We start from the raw sequence: 12166 nt of genomic DNA, 5'->3' as shown, positions 1-12166 counted from the left end.
TGACTGCCCGTTCCAAAACCGCTGTCACAGTTTCAGGTTTCCACCATGCTGTGCTGTATCGCTTGTCTCCAACAGAGGTCATAATGCCTGTAATCACAATAATAAAGGACAAGGATATGCCCTGTTTTGCATGCAGGCGAGTCTAAAAGCGCACACAAAGACACACAGCAGCGTGGACAGGTGACGCACTGGCAAAAGAAAAAAAAGTGCATGAGCAAAAACTGTCAAACTCACCTCATACCCAACCAGTGCGCGCACACAAATACACACACACACACACACACACACACAGAGAGAGAGTCACACACACACTTCAGTAGTGCAGCTTATGTGCCTCAGTATGGAGGCTAGACTGCCCCCCTCCCCATAACGCGACAGTCGCCCGCCACCAGCAGCTTTATTATTGCTGATGAATGTAAATGTAATGATAAGGAATGAGCGTGTTTGAGATTCGCTAAGTGGTGAAAATGAAGGGAGCCCGGGTACGCCTCCCGCAGGTCAGAGCGCGCACTGCCCAAGGGAGGAGCGCGCGCGCACTTATCAGTCCCCGCATACTTCAATGGATGTGTCCGCGTTTTAATAGCTGGACTGACAAAATAACCAGCTGCAAGTGGAGGGGGCACTGGTCATTTTATACCCCCCCCCCTCCTCTCTTGCACAGTTGGGAGTGTTAAGCGTCAAGTTTTGATCAGACAGACGCTGTGTGCCACAATCAACCTGACCTTAAAACAATTCAGATAAATAAACCGACGGCACAAGAAGCACTGAGTAGAACAAGTGAAGTAATTTAGCATAGCTCTCTTTCCCTTCCTGTCAGCCTATGTATGTCCTGTAGTGCAACTACAGCCATCTGAACATGTAAATTTGGGCACTGTAGAGGTTTTTAACCATAAATGAAACAATGGAACTGAAAAGAAAAATTCAAAATGAGTCGATTTCCTGATACACATCACCTGTGTGGTGAATTTGACTGAAACAAATGGCAAATAAGGCAGATAGCAGCAACTGTGGACCAGTTCATTTTGCATTAGCAGCAATTACATTACTGTCTCATTCAGTTGGTGAATTTATCTGATTTTAATAATTTTTAAAAAAGTTTTCAAATTTCACACTAAACTAAACTAAAGGAATCTCGTTGAGGTGGACACAGAGCCCACTTTTTGCAGTGTGGAGTCTTGGTTTTGTTCCGAGGCTCCATTTCTATGAGGCGGAAAGGGGGCGGGGATGGGATATTCAGATGAGTCGGAGTGACAGCTCCAGTTTCCCCCAATGCTCTGTGTGTCTGAAACTCCACTGGCTCCTTCTCTCCTAACTCCTCACTTCATAGTGCTGCGTACTAAAAACATCGGACGCTAGGGGATCAAGACGCATGCCACATTGCCTCTATGTGGGCACTTTAACAGATCTTTCGGGGTTTTTTTCCCAGTAAGGGGGCTGCGGAGGGAGGACTTTTTTATTTTCATTGTCTGATGACTGTTTGCACGGCTGATTATTGAGTTGATTGTTTATTATTTTGGCTGCTGCTGCCCGCCGCCCTGCGCGTTTTTTCCTCCCTCTTTTGGAATCGGCGACCTATAGCTACCGCGCTCACCAATGTCCTATCCTCAGGGTTACCTCTACCAGCCCCCGGGCTCTCTGGCTCTTTATTCGTGTCCGGCTTACGGGGCCTCGGCTCTGGCTGCCCCGCGGAATGAAGACTTGGCGAGGTCGTCCTCTGGCTCAGCCTTCAGCCCTTACCCTGGATCGGCTGCTTTCTCCGCCTCGGCCGGTGCAGGCTTCTCCAGTCCGCTGTCATACTCCACGGATCCGACTACGGGATTCCCATCCTACATGGTAAAAATATTTCAGATTTTCATCTATGATCTTGTATGTATTAATTTTCCAAAGCTGCGCGAATGTCTCGGTGTGTTAAAGTCTTTAAATGCGCGAAACGCTTAAACTGTCTCTCACAGGCGTACAGCGCGACTGAATCGGTGCGGATTTACAATGTTTTTGTTGTGACTGACAAATCAGCAAGTGCTTGCGGAACTTTTCTATTGAGTGCTACACATTCACATCTAGTGGCCTCCTCGTCGGGTCCTTACTTAAAAATCCTTGACCCCCTCCCTTTGGCTTAAATGGGATTTCTAAGCACGAGCTGCAAATCGTAATGGCTTGACCAACGCTTAACACTCGCTGCGCAGCTAATTATGTAAAACTGAGCATTTTTACTTGGAAACATTTATACTCCAAGCAGTTGAATGTACGCGTCATAGAAAATTGATACAACTCTTTCTTCTTCGGCAGTCATTTAACATCACCAGGGAATGGAGTCGCTGACTTTATTCCGAGTTGAATAAACGGAATTTTAACATGAAAAGCATGACTCGCATTGCTAATGTCACAGGGCACTTCAAGCGTTTTAGGGAAAGGTGCATATCAAGTGATTTGCTAATGGGATTTGTAATGCTGCAAAGAGCAGATATGTTAACACATCGGGGCTGCCACAAGACAACAAAACAAAACAAATCACAAAAAGCAGCCACTGAAAGAAAATGAGGAAGTGAATAGGTGATTACAGAAAATTGAAATTGAAATTCCCTCTTTATTATCTTAACTGCTACATTAACGGCGGCTCTGTTATTAGTTAATCCGATAATGATCTTAACCATTAGTTAACCATTAGTTCGTGCCTTCCTGCGGCCTGCTTTTACGCACGGTGTGCTTACAATTACAGACATTTGTTTTAACCTTTATGAGCAGGGCTGACTAATGAGATCAAGGTTAAAAAAATGTAGATATTTTTTCTTTGCACTGCGAGTGGTCAATAAAGCTTTTTCGACAGGTTTCCAAATCCAACTGACTACACTGCTACACATCGCAGAATAAAATTGTTTTCTTCATTTTTTTTAAATGTAATATTTTTATATGTGACGTGCATTAGATAGACGTTGAAACTATACGAAGTTTCTTTGTTAAAAAGTCTGTTTATTACATGTTAACAGAACTGTCAAATTTAAAAACAATTTTATGAGAGAATATAATTTTAAAACACAGCACTAGAAAGCACACCAAAGACGTATGACTTTTTTCAACTTTCAGAGCTCTCCATATGACGCACACACGACGGGCATGGCGGGGGCATTAAGTTACCACCCATACGGGAGCCCAGGGTACCCCTACCAACTCAACGACCCGGCTTACCGCAAAAACGCCACCAGGGACGCCACGGCCACCCTGAAGGCCTGGCTGCAGGAGCACAGGAAGAACCCGTACCCGACGAAAGGGGAAAAGATCATGCTGGCTATTATCACCAAGATGACCCTGACGCAGGTCTCCACATGGTTCGCCAACGCCAGGCGGAGGCTCAAGAAGGAGAACAAGATGACCTGGGCGCCCAGGAATAAGAGCGAAGACGAGGACGAGGAGGACGGGGACGGGGAGAGGAAGGAGGTGGAGCGCTCTGAGAAAACCCTGGATAACAGCGAGGCTTCAGCGGAGGATGAAGGTGGGGTATAATCTGGCGACCGAGCCAATGATCCATTTAACAATTCAGGGGTAGGATGGGGGTAAAAGGGAGGGGAGAGGTGGATACCCCTTTTATTTACTGCTCAAGTCATTTGGTGCAGTGATATCCTAGTAAAATATATCACAGATTTCAAATGATAAAATAATAAATCCCAATACAAATGATCTGGTTTATATATATATATATATATATATATATATATATATATATATATATATATATATATATGCTGCTCAGTAACATGGTTGATTGATTTTTTTTAATGAAAACGAGGCTCTAAGATTCACCACTTCTCTAAAATGACCTGTAAAGATGAAGATTTTATTTTCTTTATTTATCTATCTATATGATTAATGGTTGGTCACACAACACAGCTATCAACATGAGTGCATGAGTGGCCTCATTAAAATTAGACTGCAAATGTTATTCTCTTAATGTCATTTTTTGTATAATGATATAAAAGGTGAGAGCATCATTGTTATCATTAAAAAGACTTTTAATTATATACATACACACACACACACACATATATATATATATATATATATATATATATATATATATATATATATATATATATATATAAATTTATACTTTACTTATTCAAGCCTGGTTGGTGGTAAAACATTAGTGAATGGGCATGGAACTTGGAACTAGGAAAATAAGTTTTCAGATGGATTATATATTTATTTATTTTTTTTTTTTTTTCAACTCAGGTCTTTGCTTTTATTTTAGAATATTATTACCAGTCATTCATATTTATTATTATATGTGTATCTGTTTTTTTACAGTTTCAATTTTCCTGTTTTCTTATAATACATCATTGGATTCTTAGGTTTTTCTGTAACTATATATTTCTTATTTATTTATTTATTCCCTCCTCCTGTCTTAGGTATCAGCTTGCACGTCGACACTCTGACGGACCACTCCTGCTCCGCCGAGTCTGACGGGGAGAAGGTCAGCTGTCGCGTGGGCGAGCTGGGCTCCGACCGAGCCGGCGACAAATGCGACGAGGACGGCGAGGACCAGAGCCACGACCCGCGGGTTCAGCTCTCGCCCAAGCCCGTCACGTCGTCGCCCCTAACGGGAGTAGAAGCGCCGATCCTCGGCCACCACCAACACCATCTCCACCACCACCACCACCACCACCACCTCCAACACCTCCACCACCTCCACAGCCAGCGCGAGGATTTGGCCCGGAGCCTCGTCAACAACAACAACATCAACAGCAACAACGTGAACACCGGTAAATCGTCCTCATGCCTTGACGCGAGACCCTCCTCGGGGGCTCCTCAGAACCCTACGGTCAAGCCCAAGTTGTGGTCGCTGGCGGAGATTGCTACCTCGGACCAAAAGCAGCAACATCAGCAGCAACAGCAACCGGGGCAGCCCGGGCAACCGAATTGCCCCTCCTCCAGCGGTGGCCTCCTCACTCCCCCCACGCCTTCTTCTACCACCTCCCCGACTGCCACCTCCCCCTCCCTCTACCCGGCCCCCTCCATCCTTGGAAGACCTATTTATTACACTTCTCCCTTTTATAGCAATTACACAAACTATGGCAACTTCAGCCCCCTGCAGGGCCAAGGGATCCTGCGGTATACTAATTCATCTGGAGTGAGTCTGGCTGCAGCAGCCGCCGCCGCCGCCGCCGCTGCTGCTGCTGCAAACGAGGGTCTCAGCTCCTCACACCAGGCTCTGGAGGCGAGCACAAACCCCAAACACAGGCCAGACTCTCCCCTTGTTAAAAATAACCCAAACCAGATTGTTGTTGTCGAGCAGCAGCAGCAACAGCAGCAGCAGCAGCATTTCAGACCCGCAAATTTAGAAGCAAAGAAAGGTACGTAATAACATGACGCGGTAGCCTCCACTATTACCAAAACGATAACCATTTTGAAAACTTATTTAATCTAGTGTTGAATCTTGAGATTGTATTTTTCTTAAACACCGAGAGGGAAATCTCTTCATGGTGGAAGTAAAATGAGTTCACTTGTTTCCAATGCAAATCAACTGGTCTTTCTTTGTATCACTTTCATGTGTCATTGTCGTGACACCATGTGGGCTGATTGGGCTGTACTTTTTTTTTCTCTCTCTTTCTCTCTCTGTCTTTGTCCCAAGAAAATTAAGACTCTTTCAAGCAGCCTTGCGTGAGAAACAAGTGGCATCATCTGACACTATTTGCAGATTTTCACTTGCTTTAAGATAAATGCGATTTTAGGACTGAATATGAGACTAAATGACTTATTAAGATGGACGATTTTACAGCGCCGTCTCAGCAAATGAACGTGTACTATGGCCTATAAATCGTTTTCAGTGCGGTTAATTTACTGGAATAATCAATTTATAATTGTTCTCCATTTTTAAAAACTATATACATATATTTTTGGTCTTTTTGAATCTCATAGAATCGCTAAGTATGAGGCCACGAGGTTTTCATTTGCAACAAGCTCGCATTAGAAATCAGTAGGGATATAATAAGAAAAACCTATTGCAAACAAATGTGCAAGAGGACACCTACAGATATAGACATTAAAATAAGCCTACGAAGGACAGGCCTCAAATCTGCCCGACCACGCGCGCGCGCGCACACACACACACAGACACACACACACACACATACAGAGACAGGCGCGTGCACTCACACACTGGCAGCCTGTGAATCCAGTAAGCAGAGAAATGTTGCCATAGCTTTAAGCAGGAATCCCATTTTTAATGTTTTCTCTGATGTGGGTGTGTGCGCGCGCGCGCGCGTGTGTGTGTGCGCGTGTGCGTGTGTGTCGGCCCCATAAACCTTATCTTTCAGCTTAGGATAATTATAATTACACTGGGTCAGCCAAAAGCAAACAAATCAGTTGGTTTGCTCTGCGCATTCATCGTGCAACTTTACATCTTCAAATGTCACTTAGGTGATTGTGGCGGTTACTTTCCCTGCACGCACGCACGCACACACACACACACACACACACACTCAAAGCATTGCCTGCAGGATCAGCGTCTTGATCAGACGTTTTACCGGCAATTAGGCAGTGGGGATTTTTAATAAGCACTTGCAGTAAGTATAGAGCTGTTTTGGTTGTATTGAGCCAACCTGACAAACTGTGTTTTCAGAGGAGTTGATCATTTTGATCGCGTGGGATTTTTTTTCTATTATAATCATTTTTATTTCCACCGTCTGCAGGTAGGTGTCACAATTGCTTTGACTATAAAGCGAGGTATGACATCACCTTTTAGCCTCATGTTTTAACCCCCATAACCTTTACTCCAAACCGGATCTAGTGCCACCATATAGTCGGGATGAATGCTGCTACCGCCTCCTCAGTCTCTCTCTCTCTCTCTCTCACACACACACACACACACACATACATATACACACGGGCTGAGACACTCTACAGCACACACAGATTATTATTGTATTATTTCACTTGTTTTGTTTTGATGCATTGCGGATAATAATTTCATATGCTGGTTTGAAAAAAAAGATCTCCCATTATATGTGATTTCCATGTTATTTCTCAGGTTCCTATGGTTTGCTTATTTGCCACGGTATATTGTTTTAGTATATATCTACGTGTGGAAAAAACATAATTTGGCCTTTCTGTGAAACCATATTTGTAAAAGGAGGTGTCTTAGGACGCAAGGCGGACGGAGCTGAAGTGAACTTGAGGACTTCAAAGTGGAATAGCCTACATTTGATATTTATTTTTTTAAATGAGGGCGAAATGATGCCTATAATTTATGCAAGTTGTATTGCAAAAATGGGAAACTGACATCGTCTGTTTGTTTTGTAAATATATATATATATAAATATATATATATATATTATGGACGGTTTTTATTTGAGACGCATTTGGGAAAAAGCTACACAATCTTGTTATCAGGAGTACTTTTACTAATTTATATCTTTGAATGTAAATAAAATAAAACGCGCTGGTATGGATGTATACTGGCGGGGTATGATATCCATTATTCAAAGGAGAAAATATTAAACTGTTTTCCCAACTATTACATCAATCTTGGGGCGTCATTCTTTTATTCATAACAGACCTGTATTTAACACTGAGGCATTTTCCCCCCATCCATTCTGTTCACTGCTCTTTTATTTTGTCAGTCAAACGCAGATGGGAAATGCTTGATGAATCTCGCTTTTCATAAACATTATGAGTTTTCACAGATTGCACGATCCATTCTTTCTAAATGGACCATCATTTTCTTTTAGGGCCTCATTCTGGTCAGGGGAATCTCCCTCGGCCACATATTCACGACCTTGATTGGGATAAACGACATACTTATTTCATTTTTCTCTCCCCTTTTTTTCACCCCTTTCGCCCTGCCACACATTTTTTTTTCCAGTGTGATTAATACAACCGTGGGACGCATCGGGTATTATGAGGCTCCCAGCGGGACCCGTCCCTGGAGCTTTTTAGCCTGGTTCAGGATGGGTCAGCCCTGCCTGCTTCATTACGGCACGGCATTGAGCAATCCATAAAAGTCTATCTAAGCATCTGCCAGCTCCAATGGGCTGTGTGATGGGCTCTAATCGGACAGGCTTTCCTCTGCTTTTCATCATGGCTTGGTTATTATAGCGGCTTTAGCACACAGCTAATTAAACAATTAAGGAAATAAAAGTATTAAGGGCAGGAATATATTATTACAATACTACTACTACTAATAATAATAATAATTATTATTTATTTAATTTTATTTTTGCACATTTTAAAATGTTTGTTTTATTTTGATGGTAAAATGAATTCCAGTATTTTGTCACTCCCAGCTGTAGCCTGGCAGAGTGTGAAATACCCAAAGATCAAATATATAATATTCTCATCCTCCTAGAAGAGCACCTCCATCATCGCTCCCAGCCAGACTAAAAGCTAATCCTTCATTTTCCAGTTGAATTTGAGCTTGAGTGTTGTCCAAATCTCACGGGACTCCCTTTCACCTTGGTTTTTCCTCCTCCACTCCTCTCTCTCTCTCCCCCTCCCTCGCCCCATCCAAGGAAGTAATATTTGACTGCCACCAGGGATGTAGTGGAGGGTAAACCCACCCTAAACTCAGTTAACCCACCTTTTAGGTCTGACAGAAGTCTTTGTGACATAAATTCATGGTATGCTTTGCAGTGAATATGTGTCACACGGTCAGAAATGTTATAAAAGAGTCTTTTAAGATTAAAAAGGGGAAGAATTCAAGGATGAGTTTTTCAAACTATTATTGATTTTTGTTTAAAGTCAGTGTTCTTCTTTTGATCTTCACTGTCTGCAGCTGATAAATTTTACCTGCCTTTTTTATTTACCTCACTGGCAGCCGCTGGACGCTATAGCCCCTGGCCAGCTTCTTCTTCCTCAGCCCAAATGCTTTCATTAGGAGCTGATTTATTGAAATGCATGCTTTATTCTCAGGTGGGTTCCCCTGGGGACTCAGCACCGTTGTCAAATAACACCAGAGGCACACTCAAGAAACACACACAGGCCCTGCCTCTCTCTCTCTCTCACTCTCTCTCTCTCTCTCTCTCTCTCTCTCTCTCTGTCTTTCTCCCACTCTTTCTTTCTTTCCCTCACCCACTGCTGCTCCCTCCAAATGTCAACATTTGTTCTCAATAAAAAGAGTTATTGTTTCTGTTTGAAAAAAAAAAAGCTCAGCAACCGGTTGCCTTTGAACACATGAAAAGAAACTTCCACCCCACCTCTTTGTTTGATTGAGAGCAATGGCAGGTGAAAATGGGAGCAAGGCGTCCATTGCACATGACAAACCTCAAGCTGTGAAGCCCGTTATGAAACGATTGTGAATTTATGCCACAATTAGTCTCAATTGTACAGAGGCATTTCTGCCCCCTTTTGAAGAACCTGCTCTTTGCCTCACATCCGTTAAACTATTAGCAGAAGAAACCCGGGTGCCCTTGACACAACCTAGATATTGATCCTCAAGGGCAAAACAGGCAATTTGCTGTATTGCCAAGACTACTGTAGAGTGTAAGGCCTAGCTAAGCCTGTGCTTTAGAGTGAGGGGGCAATTTTAACTTATCTAGACATTCTTTAATTCCATGCATTGCATATCAAATACAGTCATAATCCTATCATATAGCTTACCAATGAGGGTGTGTTCATCCATGCTAAGGACTAGTTGTCATTGAAAGCTAAACTGATGGTATCGCGAGGCTCATAGGCTTCATGTGAGTGTAGACTGGAGAGCAAGTGGACTCATTCCCCCTTATCTTTGATCAAATAAGCAGCTCGCATATGCAGATAATTCATGAGCTCTTTGTATCCTTTATCCTCCCATCAACCCTTTCTCCTCCAAAATGCTTCAGACATTAATCTCTGACGCACACCTGTGTGTGTGTGTGTGCCTCTCCAGCAAGAAGTTAATGCAGCTAAAGTTTTATTGTAGCAATAGAGGGTTTATTATGTTTCACAAACAGCAACTGTAAGTAGTTAATGGGGTGGGATGTTAAGCAAGACCAGGAGGAATTGATGAATTAGCTACAGATGCTGAGGCTTCACAAGAAAAATGATACTCAGATTCGATTCCATATCATTTGACAGAACACACTTCCACTTGTGTCTCTCGTAGGCAGACACAATCTTGAATAATTAGCCCTTTCTTTAATCTAGAACGTAATACAGGTATCTCTTTATACAATCCATTAAGGGAAAGTTGTAAAAGAAAACTGAACATTTTTCAAAGGTTCTTCAAAGAAGAAGAAACATTAGAAATTTATTTTACCCAGTTAAAATACAAAAGGTGTAGATTTTACTTTAATAGGCGTTACATAAACCAGTGTTACCAGCAGCATATTTGCAGTCTTTTATTAAATAAAGAGGCAATAACTGTGAGCAAAACAGTGTAAAAAGATTTTTTACCCTTTGATTGAACCTCTCTTTAATTCCACCCTTTCTGACACTCTCATTTCTTTCATGGTAAATCCACCCATTAAGACCTAACCGTAAATACTGCTGATGTTCAGACTTAAGCGTAAGTAGCACTAATATTCAGGGCAGAGCAAGAGACGAAAGAGAGCGGCGTACAAATCAGGTACAGGTGTGTTTAATAACACACATCAAAGTGGATGTGGGGGGGGGACTTTAAAAATGAGTCCGGGGTCCTGTCCTCTCGTAAAGGTGTCAGGTGAAATGTTCACTACTCTGGATGATCAAGGGGACTAAGCTGCGCAGGATTTTGACACACGCACAGGCACACACACACACACACACACACACAAAGATACACACACGTAGCTGATGCTCACATGCCTCTCACTCTCCTACCGTACACACACTCTCTCAGACTGAGAGACGCTAATGCTTGTCCACACGACAGCCTAAACAAGGCCATTAGGAGCTCTGACTTCCACTCCTAATTGACAGTTATGTTTAATGCCTGTGGTGAGTAAACACTTCAGAGTAGTGGACTGCACCCTTGGGCTGTAAATCAGGCAAAAAAAAAAAAAATGGAAGCCTGTGTTAGAGGCAGTCGTGAAAACTCATGTAAAGGTGAATGTAAAAGGTGAGGTGCAAAAGACATTCAATACAATTTATGAAACCACTGGCATGATTGATGCTGTCTTTGAGTGTGTGTGTGTGTGTGTGTGTGCGTGCGTGTGTGTGTGTGTGTGTGTGTGTGTCTTTAGTGTTCTGTGCATGTATTATTCAAATGTACACACAAATAATACAACATAGGTGTATTTGCTTGTTTTGCATGTGTACTTTGGAATTTATTTTTGTCACCAATGACCAATAGATTGTATGATTAATAATAATGATGTTTAAGGCTCTATTTTATGTGGAGTTCCATTCATGACATTAACGATAAACTACATTATGTGAGTTTTGATAACATGCAGTTTTATGTGAAATATCATAGTTTAATAGCACACACAAACATGCTTACACACTAACACACACTCATAGTGTTGGACCGTGTTGAAACAGCATGAGTGACAGAGTGGTGACATGAGACATAAATTAAGGACAGTAAAAGGATGCTACTGTTACATAAGTGTTACCAGTGTCTGTCTCTCTGTTACTATGTCACACCCTCACATTACAACACCTAACTATGTTTGGTACAGTCACGGGTTAGACACACACACACACACATACAGGACCACTAAAACTTTCAGTATTTATTCAATGTATATTGCAGCATCTTTGCACAATATTTGCAAAACTCCTGGTGGGACTTCATCTCAGCTAGCAAAATATTGTTTTTTTTTGTTTGTTTGTTTTAGTTTTTTTTATATTTGGGCAATGTTGTTGCATGTGTGGGAAAGTGTGAAGGTGTTTATGTGTTTCAGTGTGTTTGTCATAGCTTCCATCTTTATATCCACAGCGAATGACTGCTTCTCCACACACTGTGATATGTGTCTAAGAGCAGTTAACACTCAGTTAAACCTCCGTCCTGAATTGCAAGCTGTCAGCTTTTAAGATCAGTGAGTCCAACAAGTGGATGAGGCAGACAAGAGAAAACGTGGTTTTCTCCTCCTGTCTGTCTGGAGTGTTTTATAAATGAGCTCAACATGTCTGCACTGAACCTTTTTTCCCATCACGTTCTCTGCGAGACATATCAGGGAAGTGATTCATGTTAAATAGTATCTGTCAGACTTGTCGGTTAATTAAATGAAGCTTTGCTTTAAGCATGCACTTTAGTGTCATGACTTTTCACTTG

The 12166-nt window shown here is 42.2% G+C and overlaps 1 protein-coding gene across 1 annotated transcript; it reads left to right on the top strand.

Annotated features, from left to right (window-relative positions):
* The first annotated feature begins 1288 nt into the window (after nucleotides 1-1288).
* Nucleotides 1289-7510, top strand: irx2a (iroquois homeobox 2a). The gene is made up of 3 exons (XM_018685371.2): nucleotides 1289-1833; nucleotides 3082-3487; nucleotides 4401-7510. The coding sequence occupies exons 1-3, from the start codon at nucleotides 1594-1596 to the stop codon at nucleotides 5351-5353; spliced, it is 1599 nt and encodes a 532-aa protein (XP_018540887.1). The 5' UTR covers nucleotides 1289-1593; the 3' UTR covers nucleotides 5354-7510.
* Nucleotides 7511-12166: the final 4656 nt, after the last annotated feature.

Source organism: Lates calcarifer, linkage group LG15 (assembly GCF_001640805.2).
Source record: "Lates calcarifer isolate ASB-BC8 linkage group LG15, TLL_Latcal_v3, whole genome shotgun sequence".
NCBI classification, from domain to species: Eukaryota; Metazoa; Chordata; class Actinopteri; family Centropomidae; genus Lates; species Lates calcarifer.
The sequence above is the reverse complement of the archived record's forward strand: the minus strand, read 5'-3'. Positions and strand labels throughout refer to the sequence as shown.

Coding starts and splice junctions, on each gene's coding strand:
- irx2a (XM_018685371.2), top strand. CDS start 1,594: ATGTCCTATCCTCAGGGTTACCTCTACCAGCCCCCGGGCTCTCTGGCT. Junction 1,834..3,081: donor CGGGATTCCCATCCTACATG/GTAAAAATATTT, acceptor TTCAACTTTCAG/AGCTCTCCATATGACGCACA. Junction 3,488..4,400: donor GGCTTCAGCGGAGGATGAAG/GTGGGGTATAAT, acceptor CTCCTGTCTTAG/GTATCAGCTTGCACGTCGAC.